Source organism: Neovison vison, chromosome 1, assembly GCF_020171115.1.
Source record: "Neovison vison isolate M4711 chromosome 1, ASM_NN_V1, whole genome shotgun sequence".
In the NCBI taxonomy this organism is placed as follows: Eukaryota; Metazoa; Chordata; class Mammalia; order Carnivora; family Mustelidae; genus Neogale; species Neogale vison.
Genome location: NC_058091.1, coordinates 40915188 through 40933337, shown reverse-complemented (window position 1 = coordinate 40933337; position 18150 = coordinate 40915188). Strand labels below are relative to the sequence as shown.

Below are 18150 nucleotides of genomic sequence, written 5' to 3'. Positions count from 1 at the left end.
GGACCCTGAGATCATGACCTGAGCCGAAGGCAGCGGCTTAACCCACTGAGCCACCCAGGCGCTCCTTGCTTTGTGTTTGATTCTGCAGGTGTGCTTCCTTGTTGTTGTTTTTTAAGTATGGATCTATTTTTGGATGGTTTATTTTACTTTATCTTTAATTTAATTTAAGTTCAGTTTATTAATATACAGTGTCTGTTCGTTTCAGAGGTAGAGGTCAGTGATTCATCAGTCTTCTGCAAAACCCAGTGCTTATTACATCACATGCCCTCCTTAATGTCCATTGCCCAGTTACCCGATCCCCCCACCCCCACCCCTCCAGCAACCCTCAGCCTATGATTAAGAGTCTCTCGTGGTTTGTCTGGGTGTGTGTTTAATATTCAGATTTATTGGAATGGTGTGGGTCTGAACTTGTGTTTACCAGCCTGCGGATTTGTAGCTATCAGTTCCCACAGGTGGGTGGTGGGAGAAATACATGCTTACAACGCTTTTGCTCACATGAAACGGTTCATTTGAGAGAGAACATGTTGTGTGTAGCACGCTTCTTCCAGAAGATTCCATATACTTGCTTAAGAAGATAAAAGTTGTTCAGTTTTTGAGTACGTGATCCGTTCACATAGTTCTGATATAGAAGATACAGAAGTTGGCAAGTCTCCCCCTTGTGCTGCCTCTACCTGTTCCTTGTGTTTTCCTATTATATTTAATGCTTATATGTGCAAATAGATGTATCTCTGTGTGTTTCCCTCCTTTTATACAAATGGTAGGATACTATACATAGCCTTCTTCACTATGCTTTATTCCGTGGACCATGATTGGCTTAACCTATCCCCTATTGATGGGCATTTAGATTCTATTAATCTTCTCTTATAAACTATGCTGCAGTGACTAACCTTGTCCTAAGGTCTTATTCTACAGTGTGGTTATATCTGTGGAACAGATTTCTCTAACTGGCACTGCTGGGTCAGGGGGCGTGTGCCCAAGGTATTGTGACAGCTTGAGTGGGATTGCTGTGCACTGAGATTGTGCCAGTGGACTCTCCACCAGTACGGAGAGGCTGGGAGGTCTGACCTTGACCTGCCCCAGTACCAGTGACTCACTGACCTCTTCCTTCTTGATAGCTCTGTTTTCCCTCTTTTCCTAGCCCTTCGTCTTCTGAATTTATCCTGCCTTTCTAGATGCCTTCAAGGAGCTCTCTGCTGTGGGTTATTTGGCTTCTCTTTTGGCCTTTGTTCCTCTCTGCTTCAGCATGGGTTTCATAGAATTTTCTTTTTCACCTGCTCTGGGCTGTGTCGAGGGCCCATTACTGGGAGTCAGGGAGAAAAGCATGCAAGTGGCTGATGGGAGGGGAGCAGTGGGGGTCTCCACACCCCTTACCATCCACTCAGCTGGGAAACAGGGTTCCCTCCCAAGGCTGCCTGGGACTTTTCACCTCACACCCAGTAGCCCAGTGTGTTCTCACCTCCCAAAAGAGGGCTAGAGTGTGCGCAGGGCTGAGGCAGCCCCTAATTTTGCTCTGGGCGCTTAAATCTAAAACACTCCATGGCGGGGCAGCAAGGGCGTACAGTTACATGCCGGGTCAGATGGAAAGTCTGCTTTGTGTTCTGTGGTAGCTAGAAGCATCATCTTACGAGAAGCAAACCTCAACCGGGAGAACTTGGGTCTTCGTAGTTGATCATCAGAAATTGTCAGGGAAACTTGACATATGGTGGTAATTCTGAGCAACAGTTATAAAACAAACATATATAAAGATTTTACGTAATCAGGTCATTAGGGAACCAGTGCAATGTTGCAACTGGTTCAAAGGAGAATTCAAAGAACTACCATTGTGTAGGCAATCAGGAAAGTGGAAATAAATTTGCTTATTAGATGTAGAACTGGCTAGTAGCTACAGGATCTCTGCTAGACACAATTTATTGGCATCACACTCTGCATCCTACAACTGAGAGCAGTAAAAAAAGACAAGATAATGGGGAGATAACTTGTAATTGTGCTGTGCATGAGACAGGGCACGGAGTCCCCCTCTCCCCCCACCCACTGTTATTTTATTTTTAAGTTTCTCTTGTTTTCATTTTTTTTCTTAATTATGACAAAAGATGCATGGCCTGACATCTAGCATCTGAACCATATCCGAGTGTACAGTTCAGTGGCAGTAAATACATTGAGTTTTGTGCAACCATAAGCACCACCCATCTCCAAAACCTCTTTGATCTTCCGAAACTGAACCTCCGCGCCCATTAAACGTACCTCCGCTGGTCCCTGGCAACCACCGGTCCACTTTCTGTCTCAATTAATCTGTCACCCATTTAAAAATCTTACCCCACTTTTCCTTACCAGGAGTGGAGGCAGTGACTCCCATTTACCATCTCTATGACTTTGGCCAAGTTATTAGCCACCTTGAGCCTTAGCCTCCTTTCTGCAAAATCAGCGTAACCACACCTCCCTCAGGGATATGTCGTGAGGATTCAATGAGGTAGTCCTTGCAGAGTGCTTGGTGTAAGAAGGGTTTACAAAGATAGTGAATGGTAGCTATTGTCATCATGGTGTTTTCTCACTTGGGCGCATGGTCCTCCCAAGCACAGGGGTTCCTTCCGGTCTGTGGTTCTCAGTTATTGACTGCACATGTCATCGTCCGGAGAGCCTTTGAAAATACTGATGCCCAGGTCCCACGCTCAGACGTTCTGATTTAACTGGTGTGGCTGTGGGTTGGGCTTGGCGGGTTTTCAAAGCTCTAATGAGCAGCCAGGTGGAGAACCGCGCACTGCTCCAGGTGTTTCTCCCTGAGGTCCCAGAGCCTTGCATGTGGGGTAGAATGACCCTCTCTGTTGAACACTGGGCCAAGGCAGTGAGTGGTTAAACACCTGGAAGTCCTGGTGCTCTTTGCAGAACACTATGAAATATCAATCATCTGAACGCCATAATTCAAACTAGAAACACATTTATGAGCAGAAAATAAATGTCTTGACATGGGAAATAAATTATGTGGCTTGCCTAGGAGACAGTACATGGCAATGCATTGGGTCAGTTCTTAGAAAGTCTCGGTGTTAACTTAGGACGAGGGGTTAATTAGGCAGGGAGTTCTAGCAGCGGTAGGGAGGCAGCCTCTGGAGATGCTCCTGCAGGAAGGAAAGTGGACCTCTCTGACAGAGACAGTGTAAAGACTGGTGTAGCAGGTCAGACAGGAGTCCCTGCAGGAGCCTGTGGGGAGATAGGCAGCAACTAAGGAGAACAAGCCTTAGAACTTTATGGATGGACACTCAAACCTGACTCGAGTGTCCGAGGAGGGCCTGCTGAGGCTGCCATTGGAGCAGGAGCGCCAGAGCTTGGCCCTGAGTCTCTTACCTGCTCTCCTCCCCCCTCTGCTGCCTCTACGGAAATCTCTGGAATGGCTCAGAGCTTCTTCTCTTTCCCTCATGCCCGTGTTTACAGTGGTGTTCAGTGGCGTGGAGGCAGGCCAGGCCAGTGCATTGGCCCGGAGGCCCCTGCCCCGCTGCCCCAGGCAGTCAGGCAGCAAGCTGTCTGCGGTTCTCGTGCCCGCGGTCTGCCCGTGCAGATTGCAGTGTTGCCTCAGCAGTCGGCACTTAAAATTGAGGCCTCTAACTAGACAGCTGAGTATTTTATAACCCAGATTAATGTGCCCTAAAACACCTTTTAGTTAAAAAAAAAACTAACAAACAAACCCTGAAGTCATATATTTAATAGCTCCTAACCACTCTAGAGGAGACGTTTCAAATGTCCTGGCACACCTGGCTGTCAGTATTTTAAACCCTCCCTGAATGTCTGTATCTTTTCTGAATGAAATGCACTGGAGGATTAGCGGTTTCCAGGCCAGTAATCGGCCTGTTGCCAGGCTTCTGCAGTGTCATCAGCTCATCATCGTTGAGGAATATCATGAGGAAACCACAGGGGAAGGAGCTTTAGAAGCTGCTCACATGCAGTGCAGGTGGTGCATTGGTAAACCCCGTGAGTCCCTCCTACCAGTTTTCTTCTTTCTCTTAAGCTATAATGACTCAAGTTTCAGAAAATCAAGTAGTCTAGAAACTTGTTCAGAAACTGACATTTTTTGGTCAGTCCTCTCAAGTGTGTTTTCCTTGAGAATTGGCTGTTGTTTGGGTCGTTGTAAACGACCCAAGGATCTGGCGTAGATGGGTGAGTGAGTAGCAACAGTGCCTGGGCCTCATTTAGCCCGTGTTTCCATCTATTCAAGCAAGGTATAAGGAATTCTATGCCATGAGCTGATGAAATTAATTTTAATTATGCAAAGCTGGTTCAACACAATCTTCCTGTGAACAGATGTCTTAGTCTGCTCAGGCTACTATACCGTCATAGTATGGACTGGGCAGCTTAAACAACAGACACATTTCTTGCAAATTCTGGAAGCTGGCAAGTCCAAGATCAAGATACTGGCAGATTCAATTCCAGGTCAGAATCCTCTTCCTGGCTTGTAGACTGTCACCTTCTCACTGCGTTCCCACATGACAGAGAGAGAGCTCTGGTCTTTCATCCTCATATTTTTTTTTTTTTTTTTTTTTTAAGAGTGTGCACGCAAGCAGAGCTGGGAGGGGAGAGGGTCAGGGGGAGGGGCAGAGAGAGAGGGAAAGAGAGAATCTTAAACAGTCTCCACACCCAGAGCAGACCCTAATGCAGGGCTCGATCTCAGGACCCTGAGACCGTGACCTGAGCCGAAAGCAGAGGCTTAACCCACTGAGCCACCCAGGCGCCCAATTCCTATCTTGAGGTGGCCATTCTCATCCTCTCATCTCAGCCTATTTATTTCCTAGAGGCCATGTCTCCAAATGCTATCACACTAAGAGTTAGAATTTCAACATATAAATTTTGGGGGACACAAACATTTAGTCCATAACAATAAGCTAAACAAAAAAATTATGTAATCATTTTAACAGATGCAGAAAAGGCATTTGACAAAATCCGACTCCCATTCATGGTAAAAACAAAACAAAAACAAAACACCCAGCAAAATGGGAATTGAGGAGAACTTTCTCAACATGATCAAGAGCACCTATATAAAACCTGCAGCTGGGGGCGCCTGCGTGGCTCAGTGGGTTAAAGCCTCTGCCTTCGGCTCAGGTCATGATCCCAGGGTCCTGGGATCAAGCCCCACATTGGGCTCTCTGCTCAGCGGGGGGCCTGCTTCCTCCTCTCTCTCTGCCTACTTGTGATCTGTGTTTGTCAAATAAATAAAATCTTTAAAAAAAAAAAAAAAACAAACCTACAGCTAACATCATACTTAATAGTGGGGCACTGAACTCCCCTTTAAGGAACAAGGGAAGGATGTCTGCTGTTACCACTTGTATTCAGTACCGTGTGCTGATTCTAACCACTGCAATAATGCAGGAAGAACGAAAAGGCATATAGACTGGAAAAGAAGAAATAACACTATCTTTGTATGCAGATGGCATGATTGTCTACATGAAAAATACCAAGGAATCAACAAAAATCTAAAATTGGTTGGGCGCCTGGGTGGCTCAGTGGGTTAAGCCGCTGCCTTTGACTCAGGTCATGATCTCAGGGTCCTGGGATCGAGTCCCGCATTGGGCTCTCTGCTCAGCAGAGAGCCTGCTTTCCTCTCTCTCTCTGCCTGCCTCTCTGTCTACTTGTGATCTCTCTCTGTCAAATAAATAAATAAAATCTTAAAAATAAATCTAAAATTGGTAAGAGAATTTAGTAAACTTGCAGGATAATAGATCAACACACAAAAATCAATTGCATGGCTATATACTAACTGTGAATATGTGGAAATGGAAATTAAAAACACAATACCCTTTATAGTCACATTAAAGGGAATTAAATCCTTACGTATGTATTTAACAAAACACATTCAGGATCTGAAAAGTTATAAAAGGCTGGTGAAAGGAATCAAAGGAAACCTAAATAGAGATACATACCAGCTTCACAGTTAGAAGACTCAACATAGTGAAGATAACAGTCCTCTCTAATTTTATCTGTAGGTTAAATGTAGTTTCTTTTAAAATTCCAGCAAAGTGATTTTTGTACACATAGACAGGCAGATTCTAAAATGTATGTGGAGAGGCATAGACCATAGAATAGCTTTAAAAAAAGTATATTGAGAGGAATTACTCTATTTGATATTAGGGCTGAAAATGTAGGTGTAGTTATTGAGAGAATGTGGTGTTGATGGAAGGATGGACACAGAGATCAATAAAACACAATTAAGAACCCAGAAATAGACCCACACAAATATGTTCAACTGATTTTTCACAAAGGAGCAAAAGGAATTCAGTAGAGGAACTTTCCGTAAATGATGTTGGAGCGAGTGGACATCCGTAGTTTTAGAAAATGAACTGAATGCTGTATGCAGAAATTAACCCAAAATGGATCATGACCTTAAATGTAAAATAATAAAGATTTTAGGAAAAAATCAGAAAATCTTCAGGATCTAGGACCAGGCAAAGAGTTCTTAGACTTTACACCTAAAACATGATACATGAAAGGAAAACTTGATAAAGTGGATCTCATTAAATTTAAAAACTTCTGCTGTGTGAAGAACTCCATTAAGAAGACGAAAAGGCAACCAACAGTCTGGGAGAAAACATTTGCAAACCACATATTTGACAAGACCTGAATGTATAAAAAAACTATTATAATTCAACAGTAAAATAATGAACAATCCTGTTAGAAAATGGACAAAAGACCCGAAGAGACATTTCACTGAAGAGAATATACAGCTGACAAATAATCAAATGAAAACACGTTAAATACTTCCTTGTCTGATTGCTGTGGCTAGGAGTTCCAGTATTATACTGAATAGAAGTGATGAGAGTGGACATCCTTGTCTTGTTCCTGACCTTAGGGGAGAAGTTCTCGGTTTTTCACCATTGAGTATGATGTTAGGAGTGGGTTTGTCATGTATGGCCTTTATTATGTTGTGGTTTGTTTCCTCTAAGCCTACTTTGTTGAGAGTTTTTATCATGAATGGATGTTGTACTTTGTCAAGTGCTTTTTCTTCACTATTGAAATGACCGTATAGTTCTTATTCTTTCTCTTCTTGATATCGTGTATCTCATTGATTGATTTGTGAATACAGGTCAATTTTTAAAATAAGCAAAGCACTTGAATGGCTGTTTCTCCAAAGATCTATAAATGGTCAATAAGCACTTGATAAGATATTTAATAGGGAAATGTCATTAGGGAAATATCCATAAAAATCATAATGTGATGCCTCACACTCATTAGAATTGCTATTATCAAACAAAGCAAACAGAAAAGAAGTGTTTTAAGAACGTGGAGACATTAGAACACTTGCACATTGCTGGCAGAAATGTAAACTTGTATGACTACTCTGGAAAATGGTATGGTGGTTCCTCAAAAAGTTAAACATAGGATTAGCATATAATTTGTCAATTCCACTTCTAGGTATACATGCAAAAGAAGTGAGGGCAGGGATTAGAAGAGATGTTTGTACACCCATGTTCATACGGCATTATTTGCAATAGCAAAAGTGGAAGCAACCCATATGTCCATCAACAGATTAAAGGACAAACAAGATGTTCTGTACTCATGAAATGGAATATTATTCAGCTTGAAAAAGGAATGAAATTCTGACACATGCTACAACATGGATGAACCTTGAAGACATACTAAGTGAAATAAGACTGATACAAAAGGACACCTTTTGTATAATTCCACTTGAAGTACTTAGAATAGACAAATTCATAGAGACAGAAAATAGAATAGAGGTTCGCAGGGGCTGAGAGGAGCTGTGGGGATGGAGAATTATTGTTTAATGGATATAGTTTGTTGGAATAATGAAAATATTTGGAATTTATGTATTTCTGGTTTTTTTTGTATTTCTGTATTTTAATTTGTTAATTTATAAAAAAATTTAAAAAAAAAAAATTTTAAGTAGGCTCCATGCCCAGTGTGGAGCCCAGTGTGGGGCTTGAACTCACGATCTTGAGATCAAGACCTGAGCTGAGATCAAGAGTTAAGTGCTTAACTGACTGGGCCACCCAGATACCCCCAAAACTTGGAATTTGATAGTGGTGATTGTTGTACAACATTGTGACTATATGTAATGAATTGTACACCTAAATGGTTAAAATAGTGAATTTTATGTTATGTATACTTTACTACAATAAAAAAAACAGTAACAAATTGACCCAAGAAGAAGCAAAAAACTTAAATAGTCTAATTACCATAGAAAAGATTAGAAACATAATTAAAGATGTAACTTTATTTTTTTAAGATTTTTATTTATTTGTTTGAGGGAAAGAGAGAGAGAGAGCATGAGAGGAGAGAGGTCTTCGGGAGAAGCAGACTCCCTGCTGAGCAGGGAGCCTGATGTGGGGACTCTATCCCATGACACCAGGATCATGACCTGAGCCGAAGGCAGTCGCTTAATCAACCACACCACCCAGGCACCCTGAAGATGTAACTTTAAAAAGTACTAGGGCCAAATGGTTAGCCCTGTTCTGCCTTTTAACAACAAAAAAAAATTGGCTCCATTGTTATTTAAACTATTGTAAATCCTAGAACAAAATGGAAAGCTAGATTTAGTCTGTGACACCAGCACAACCTGAATACAGAAACTAAGTAAATATGAATGAGAGAGAAAGAAAGATACAGTACGAGAAGTATAGATCAGTCTCACTTACAAATATAGATACAAAAATTCTTAATAACATTACTAGAAGGATACAGCATTTATCAAAAGAAGAATACAGTGTGATCACATGGAATTTGGTCTAGGAATTCATGGATTGTTCCATAATTCAGTATACTAAAATTAAAGGAGAAAAACTACATGATTTTATTAATAGTTGCTGAAAAGACTGTGGTTTGTAGTAAAAAAACAGAAAATATGAGAGGACAGTTCATATCTCTTGACCATAGCTCATCATGCATTGAACTACCATGTTTTGCTCTGTCAGTGCATCAACCAGTTGAAAGTGTTGTCTAAGTGGCTACCTGTGGAGGAAAACGGAGGCCATTAAGTGAAGCTGTATCACTTAGGGACAGATGTACTACAGAAGCGGATGGAATCCTTAATAGCCAATTAAGTTGCCTGAAATATTTTGGTTCTTCTTGCTGGTGGATTTTTCTAGAAGCAAGCCCAACCCTTGCAGTTACTGGATCACCTCAAAAGGAACTATTTATTATTAAGTCATTATATTTGAATACTTGATTCCTAACAATATACATTTCAAATCATCTTTCTAAATTATTTATGATTATCAGGCCATCCCCAGAGTAAGACTTAGAGAAATATTATGAAACTTTTGGCGTAGGATTCCGATCATGGAAGAAGGAGGATTATTTTATGGGACAGTTCCTGTACCCCTGCCCTTGGGTGATTGGGCTATTGATCCTCAGCACAGGAATTTTACATCTACCCCCATTTCACTTTGTCCAGGTTTTCTTGGATCCTAATTTTTGTCATCCAAGGTATTTAATGTCTCACTATTTTTTTTTATCACCTATAGTCTCATTACGATATGATAAGTTACTCATCCAAGTAGATAGGTAGACAAAATTCTTTTCCAACGAGCAAAGCTCTGAAGCTATTTATTTATTTATGTTTGTTTGTTTATTTTAGGGGGGAGGGACTGAGGAAGAGAATTTTTTTTTAAAGATTTTATATTTATTTGATAGAGATCACAAATAGGCAGAGAGGCAGGCAGGGGTCGGGGGGAAGCAGGCTCCCCACTGAGCAGAGAGCCCGATATGATACGGGGCTTAATCCCAGGACCCTTGGATCATGACCTGAGCCGAAGGCAGAGGCTTTAACTCACTGAGCCACCCAGGTGCCCAGGAGAGAGAATCTCAAGTAGACTCCATGTCCAGTGAGGAGCCCAGTGCAGGGCTCGATCTCACCTGAGATGATAATCTGAGCCAAACTCAGGAGTCAGATGGTTAACCGACTGAGCCACCCAGGAGCTCCTCTGAAGGCTTTTGAAACTATCAACTTTTTTTTTTTTTAAATAAAAAGTTCTATTGTCTCAGTCTCCTTTGATCCGTGGCACTTTTTCTTTGCCCATTTTCTTCTGAATGCCTTCATAACTTTATTTTCATTGAATCATAAGCCTGAGAAGGACTGAATTTTTCCTCCCAAAGCTACACCATTCCCTGCAGTGGAGATTTGGAGAATACTGTGTCTGAGAAGAGGACTGTCTCGGGACACCTAAGAAAGATGGTGGGGGTTTTCTTTCTTTCTGTTCTTAAGATTTTACTTATTCATTTGCGAAAGAGTGAACAAGAGAACAAGAGACAGAGGCAGAAGCAGGCTCCCAGCTGAGCAGGAAGCCTGATAAGGGGCTTGATCCCAGGAACCCGAAATCATGACCTTAGTTGAAGGCAGATGCTTAACTGAGTGAGCCACCCAGCTACCCCTGGTGGGGGTTTTCTACAACTTAAAATCTAAATGATGGTCCAAGGGCCAGAATTCTAGCTCTATGTAGCTCTGCCAGAAACTGAATTTGTGATCTTGCAAAGTCCTAGAACCTCTGTTAGCCTTACTATACTCCTCCAAATTAAACTCTCAGGCCCTTATCAATCTGATCGTTATATTGTTTCTAAAATACGTCACTCTTATGTTCCCAGCCTTGCATCTTTCCTGCCTCCTACCTTTCTCTTTCTTTGCTTCTTTCTTTAATGCCACAGATAATACAGACAGCTCTTTCTTGCCTCAGTAAAGATTGCATGACCCTGATCGATTTCATGATCTCCTGAAGAAAGGAAGCATTGTCATTTTGAAGTTATTATGGTATCTAACCTGCATTTCCCCCTGAACAGTTTACCTTCACGTGGGTAACATCTGTGCAACTGCCAACCTTGTAACAGCCTCCAATTAAGACGGTTTAATTGTTTTATTTCTTTGAGCTATGGTGTTCCGGTTCCTTCACCCTTGCCTCTCCTCTCTTCAGAGTTTCTGGCCTTTTTATTCCTTTGGGTTCTGCCCAAGTCTCTGTGTGACTTTGGTCATAAACATATCATTAGCTAAAGATGGTGTTCCAAGAATGGGTAAGCACAGCACCCTTTCTTCTCACTGTTTTACTGAGATGTAATTGACATACAGCATTATATTAGTTACAGGCAAACAACATAATGATTCGACATTTGTATATATCGCCTTCTCACTTTTCAGGCCTGCTCTGTTAGACCAGGCAGCTGCTGGAGGGTCAGGGCTTATCATTCACGGCACAGGTCTTATCGGTCTGAAGAGCCTGCTCGCTACTAAATCTGGGACACCTCAGCACGAGACAGGAGCCGGGACTCAACATCTGGATCTTGGCTAGAGTAATAATTGACCAGGGTCATGGCCCCATGGAGTCTATAGAAAAGGAGTCTGTCAGGCTTCTATCTGTTGTGGTTCTCACATGGTCCCTGGTCGCCCTCCCTGGGACTCAGCCCTTCCTTAGGAGGCCTCCCCAATAGAGGCCTTGCCTGGGGTTGTTGGGTGAGAAGGGTTAAGCACCGTTTCTGAACACCTGCTGGGAACAGAACACCTCCGCTTCCTTTCAAGGTATATTTTAAGCTCATTACCTTTGGCTGGTCTCCCTTGTCATCCCCACTGGTAAGAGATCTTTATCTGAACAGGAATCCTCCTCCTGGAATGCTCCCCGACAGAGCCTAGCCCCTCCAGCTGGGGTTGGCCTCTTATGAATGAACAGCAGGGATCCCTTCATTCTGCACACCCTGTATGGTACTGGTGAGTGTAATTTACAGGTCGCCTGCTGGAACAGGACTCTGTCTGCTGTTCCCATGCAGTAGTTCTCCTGGAAGCTGGGACCCACTGGGCTGACCTGCCAGAACAAAGTAGCACCCTAGACCAGAGCCCCGGACTCATTGACACTGGGGCCACTTTTTTGTGGTTATTGCCTGGCAACATGTCCAGGCCCTTTGCCGTTTAGTTCCCTGGAGGTGGACAGGTGCTGAGTCTCTGTCTCGCCCTGGTTAGATCAAGGGAAATTTGCATCCCCTGCAGGGTCCTGGGTCCTTTCACAACTGCTGGTCTCAGCTGGCCTCTCCTGATACCAGGCAGGCCAGAGCAACTGGCACCGTTAAAGGGTCCAAGACAGGGGTTTATAACTTCTGGCTGCACATTAGAATCACCTGGAACTTAAAAACAGCACACTCATATTCGTATCACCCAAGCCCAGGCTGATACAATACAGTCCTTTGGGGTAAATTTTGGGTTTGTTCTTATTTTAAGATTTCAAGTGAATTTGATGTGCAAACAGCTTAAAAACCAGTGATTTACACCAGTGGCTCTCAAAATGTCGTCCCCTACTAGCAACATTTGCCTCTCCTGGGAACTTGTTAGAAATGCAAATTCTGTGCTGCCTGGGTGGCTCAGTGGGTTAAGCTTCGGCCTTCCGCTCAGGTCATGATCTCAGGGTCCTGGCATCAAGCCCTGCATCAGGCTCTCTGCTCAGCGGGGAGCCTGCTTCCTCATCACCCCCCCCCACCTGCCTCTCTGCCTAGTTGTGATCTCTGTCTCTGTCAAATAAATAAATAAAATCTTAAAAAAAAAAAAAAAGAAATGCAAATTCTTAGTCTCCACCCCACACCTATGGAATCAGAAACTCTGGAAGGGGGCCCAGATATCTGGCTTTTAACAAGCCCTCCAGGAGATTCTGCTGCCCAATAAGGTTTGAGAACCACTGGTTTAAGGTATAGAATTAATATAAAAAGCAAGAAAGTTATGTGACTATTGATGGATGTTATATGAGTTATATGTGACTATTGATATAACAATGCAAAAGCATCAGTAGAAAAGATGCACTGAAAAAGTATGAATAAAAATGAGCAAAGTTGGCTCAGTCAAGCATCCAACTCTTGATTTTGGCTCAGGTCATGATCTCAGGGTTAGGAGATTGAGCCCTTTTTTGGGGTCCCCGCTCAGTGCAGAGTGTGCCTGGGATTCTTTCCCTTTTCCTTTCCCTCCCCTCCCCTCTGTGCTCTTGAGCACTCTCTGTCTCTCTCTTAAATAAATAAATAAAAGTTAATAATTGGAAAAAATGATAATAGTTGTATTGGGTGGTAGAATTACAGATTTTTGATTTTCCAAATTTTTAGTAATGTCATTATATTGCTCACATTCTCTCAAGAAACAGCAACTCTGGGTCGTGCTGTGCAGTATTTTAGTGTTTTGTCCTGACAGGTGGGGTTGAGAGCCTCAGGAAGAATGTAGCTAGAGGAATGACTCTTGCTTGGGCAGGCCCGATGTGGCAGGTTTCACCCGAGGGCCTGTAGCTGCCTTGGAGAGGATTATCCTGGCCCCTCTTCAACTGGTCCTGTGGTTCTCTGCCTGGGTCACTCATTAGAATCACCTGGGGAGGGTGTATGACAACGGATGCTGGGACCCTAGCACAGAAAGCGGTGTCAGAAACTCTGGTGGTGGGGTTCGGGCATCAGTATAGGCGGGCAGATATACAGACCAACTTACTCAAGTGATTCGATGCAGGGTGAGAATAGAAAAACTCTCTCTTTGTCCTTGAGAGTCTAAGAAAACCAGGTTATTTCCAGAGGTCATCATCTGGGAGCCTCGGGAGCTTCCTAACAGTGAGAGATGAACCCTTCTGCCAGGAGAGAGGCCCCCCATGGCCAGAAAGTGGGCAGCAGGTAGAACGGTGGGTCAGAGCATGGGGGCCAGAGTCAGATGGCTTAGGAGTGAATCCAGGCTCAAATTACTTGCTTTATGACACAGAAAAATGGACAGGATCCCTCCATGCCTCAGTTTTGTCATCTGTGAAATGGAAGTTCCTCATCTTAGTGATAGTGCCTACCTCATAGTGTTGCGGGGAGGACTGAATGAGCTAACACATGTAAAATTCTTAAGATACCACATAGTAAGTACCCCCATAAGTGTTAGCTGCTACTGTTTCTTCCTCTTGTCCATATTATTAGCAGTCTCCCGGAGCCCTCCAGAGCCTGGGTTGAGTTACGTTGAATTGAACGGGTCATTGGACTAGGGAAGGTCCCAGGACAAATGGATGATGCTTCAAGAACATCTTCCTCCTGGGGCGCCTGGGTGGCTCAGGGGGTTAAGCCGCTGCCTTCGGCTCAGGTCATGATCTCAGGGTCCTGGGATCGAGTCCCGCATGGGGCTCTCTGCTCAGCAGGGAGCCTGCTTCCCTCTCTCTCTCTCTGCCTGCCTCTCAGTCTACTTGTGATTTCTATCTGTCAAATAAATAAATAAAATCTTTAAAAAAAAAAAAAAAAAGAACATCTTCCTCCTATCATTCACAGTTCACAGTCTTTTCTCCTTTTCCCATTTCTTCCACTGGCCAGTCCTGCGGGCATGAAGATGAGAACAGATGCATCCTGGGTCTGAGTCATTCAGAGACTCCCTCTAAGGGTCCGTTATTATTTGCCCCCTCACACTTAGGGAGATGGCAGCCCTCTCCATTTGTTAGGCATGACCTTGGGGTGTCTTTGTGTGCTGGGTCAAGCAGTGACTTTTCTGATTGGCTTGACTTTTATTGCTTTTCATAATATGATGTTCTGGAAAACCAAATATATTTCTGCTTCTTTCTTCCTCTCCACCTTTAGTGGATGATGTGTGAGTGTGAGTGTGTGTGTGTTAAGGGAGTTGGTCTTGCATAGGAAACTAGGAAACCCGAGGGCACAGGAGTGGGACAGCATCAGACTTAGCGGGAAGCCGATTACTTCTGCCTTTGTGCTACTGTACTTTCACCTGATGCCATGAAAGGAGCCAGACATGCAAGGGGGACACTGACCCTCCTAGAGAAGTACCCATGTCCTTGTTGCATCTGCTTCAACGCTTATGAAGCCCCTAGGTATCTAAACTTCCTGCGGGGCTGGGACATCCCAAAACTTGGAGTCCACAGCCACCCCCATGCTCTCCATTTCTTTGAGGTCAAGCCTGGGGAACTGGAATTCGCTCCTGTGCCCCTGTGGTTGAGGAACATGGACTCCTCTTTGACATGGCACATCCCACCCCAGAGTCAACTTGCTTCATCATTCATGGAAGGCATGAATCTGCCCTCAGACAGATCATGGCCTAGTTGGAAGGAAAAACCAGGGCCCAGGGTGACACTGAAAACAGAATGTCAAAACAAAAAAGAGGAAGCTGAGTTGCTGTGGGAACAGAGAAGACAGTCTGGGGTGCTTCTTGGGGAATCACAGAAGGCATAGTTTGGAGAGGGGCATTCCCAGGAAGAATGCCTGTACAGCAGAGATGCAAAAACTGGAAACCACAGGCTGTGTTTCAAAATGGAAGTGGACAAGTGGATCAAGACTGGCTGGCAGGAGGGGCACCCGCGTGACCCAGTCCGTTAAGCATCCAACTCTTGACTTCAGCTCAGGTCATGATTTCAGGGTCATGAGATTGAGCGCTATGTCAGGCTCTGTGCTGAGTGTGGAGCCTGCTTAAGATTCTCTTTCTCGGGGCGCCTGGGTGGCTCAGCGGGTTAAAGCCTCTGCCTTCAGCTCAGGTCATGATCCCAGGGTCATGGGATCGAGCCCCGCATTGGGCTCTGCTCAGCAGGGAGTCGGCTTCCTCCTCTCTCTCTCTGCCTGCCTCTCTGCCTGCTTGTAATCTGTCTGTCAAATAAATAAATAGTCTTTAAAAAAAATAAAAAAAAGATTCTCTTTCTCCTTCTCCCTCTGCCCCTCCCCTCTTAAAAAATATAAAAAGGGGCGCCTGGGTGGCTCAGTGGGTTAAAGCCTCTGCCTTCGGCTCAGGTCATGATCCCAGGGTCCTGGGATCGAGCCCCACGTCGGGCTCTCTGCTCAGCGGGGAACCTGCTTCCTCCTCTCTCTGCCTGCATCTCTGCCTACTTGTGATCTCTGTCAAATAAATGAATAAAATCTTTAAAAAAAAAAAAAATTTAAAAAAAATTTAAAAATTAAAAAAAATATATAAAAAGGACTGGTCTGTAGGAACCTTGACCCTTCAGCTGGAGCTCATCTAACTGTGTAAGTGATCTCATTTCCAACCCTTCACGCAGGTCTGTTTGCCATTGAAAATATCCCACCGGTCTTTGCTAAGGCAGATGGGCAGGGCTAACAAGGGGGAGAGGGAACAGTTAGGGTGTCTTCAGGGGTTAGGGCTGAGGATAGCTGGAGGGAAGGAGAATCCACCTTAGATAGTGGATATTACCCCATGTATCCTATTTCTAGCTTTTATGGGGTGGATAGTGGAGGCTCTTCCTATTTTATAGGTGAGAAAATGGGCTTAGGAGAGCGTCGTGCACAAAGTCACACAGGTGCTATTAGTCAGAGCTGGGATTTGAGCTGGGCTTGTTGTCAGGAGGCTCCACTGCCTCCAGCCTGTCCTTTCACCACAGAGGGGAGTCTCTGCTGACTCTGGATCAGGAAGGTGCCTCTAGTCCAGGCCTATCTTGTCAGCGATTCATAGTCTCTAAAGTGCCCTCCTCGATGGGACCTGGTTTGAACCACAGCAGCATCTCCTTCTGCCTTCTGATTGTGTTTACTTGGACAAACCCTTTTGCCTCCTTGGGCCTCAACTTCCAACCAGTCATATCTGGTTGTTGGCGAGGATATTGCTTGGGCTTCCTTGACCTGACACCCAGAGACTCCTTGTCCTTTGTCCTCTTTTCCAGGATCTCCGCAAAGACTTCTCCCCATCAGAGTTTTTAGATTTTTCTGGTTGCTCAGAAGCCCTTGTGTCCCACCATCCTGTCGGCCTTCCTCACAGCACAAGCATCTGTCTCCTCACAAACGTGACAAACGTCCCCGTGTTTCATAATGCCTTAGGAACTTGCTGAAGGTCATTATCTGATGTCCTCAACAAGGACTTGTGATAACAGATGGAACCTGGGACTAGGCCCAGTGAATGGAACTCGCTTGCTTTGCTCCATCTGATCGGCTGTGGACCTTCCCCTGAAAGAATCAAGGTGAAGCAGTGTGCACTGAGACCATTGCTAGCCAGGGAAGGTCACTCCAACTCCTCTCAGACACTGCCTTTTGATGAAGGCTTTTTATAGCCCACTTTCTTGGGAGCAACTTTTTTCTTAATTAAGAATTCTAATTTTAAAGTGAGCTCTGACCTCTTTCTTTAACAGAATCATTCTAGTGCTTTGATTGCATTTCATGGGTAGAAATTAAGATCCTTTGTGGTCTGCTCTCTCTGTTTTCCTCCACACCTAGTTGCCTACGGCAAACTGACACTTTGTGGAGATCATTAATGGGTTTATCCTGCTAGAATATCAATAAAGTTCTTTGGAAAGTTTTATCGAGGTGCTGGAAGGTGGTAAGAGACTATTATCCCAGTATTAAGAGACCCATATGAGATGCATAGGGTGTGTTTCAACATGCGTGTGTGTTTCAAAATGATTTTTGAAGCAGCAGGGAGAACATTCCTTCACAGAGAATGTGAGGGAGAAAGCAAAGGGAACATAATGTTTCCTTAAGAATTTGAGGACTTTGGAGTTTGGCAAGGTCAGTTCTCTGCATAGTTGATTTACACTGAAGAGAGTTATTCTAGGTGTCACCCCGTGTCGTACCTCAGGAGCCTGCATGTTAGGGCTGTTGAAGGACAGTCACCTCTGTGACCCAACAACAGGGCTAAGAAGCCTCCTCAGAGGCACAGAGACACGTGTACACGAAGGTGTTCTGCAAACCACTGAAAAGAACCTTGATGCCCGTCAGTAGAGAGTCGTTGAATAATGAATAAATGAACCGGGACTCCATTTGACAAAATGAAAAAAAAATCTAAAATATATAATATTGGACAAGAAAACTGCCAAATGATAAAAAGGTTTAATACTATTTCTTTACAGTTCTAAAATAAGTAAAACCATGTTTATTATTTATGGCAATAAATGTGTAGTAAAATATAATAAATGGTAAAAGAATGGAGAGTACCAAATTTAAGAATGGTTACCTCTGGAGCCGGAGGGAGATGAAATCTGGGAGGGGTTCACGAGGAACATCTATGGTTTCCATTTTTAAGTGATTTGTGGGTATGTACATTTAAAATATTATTCATATTTTTGAATGGCTGAAATATGTTTTAATTTTAAAATTTGCCTTAAAAAGGGAGAATTAATAAAGAAATGCATAGATAAATTAGTTAATTAAATTAAAAGAGGGAACCTATTCAAAACAGTTTGGCCAATAGTTTCAATTTCTAAAAATTACTAACCAGATTTTTCTGGGGCTGATTAGCTTGACTTACTGCTCTCC

General features: G+C 43.6%; 1 protein-coding gene across 6 annotated transcripts in view; it reads left to right on the top strand.

Moving 5' to 3' along the window:
• ANKRD6 (ankyrin repeat domain 6) overlaps positions 1 to 18150 on the top strand; it is a 191373-nt gene that overhangs the window by 137059 nt on the left and 36164 nt on the right. Inside the window, exon 1 of one of the 6 annotated variants that reach the window (XM_044245694.1) lies at positions 16715 to 16859. The exons of the other annotated variants lie outside the window; for them this stretch is intronic. Within the exon in view, the coding sequence (XP_044101629.1) occupies positions 16773 to 16859 (87 nt within the window). The 5' untranslated portion in view covers positions 16715 to 16772. Of the gene's footprint in view, positions 1 to 16714; positions 16860 to 18150 lie in introns of those variants that run through there. 6 annotated transcript variants of the gene reach the window in all.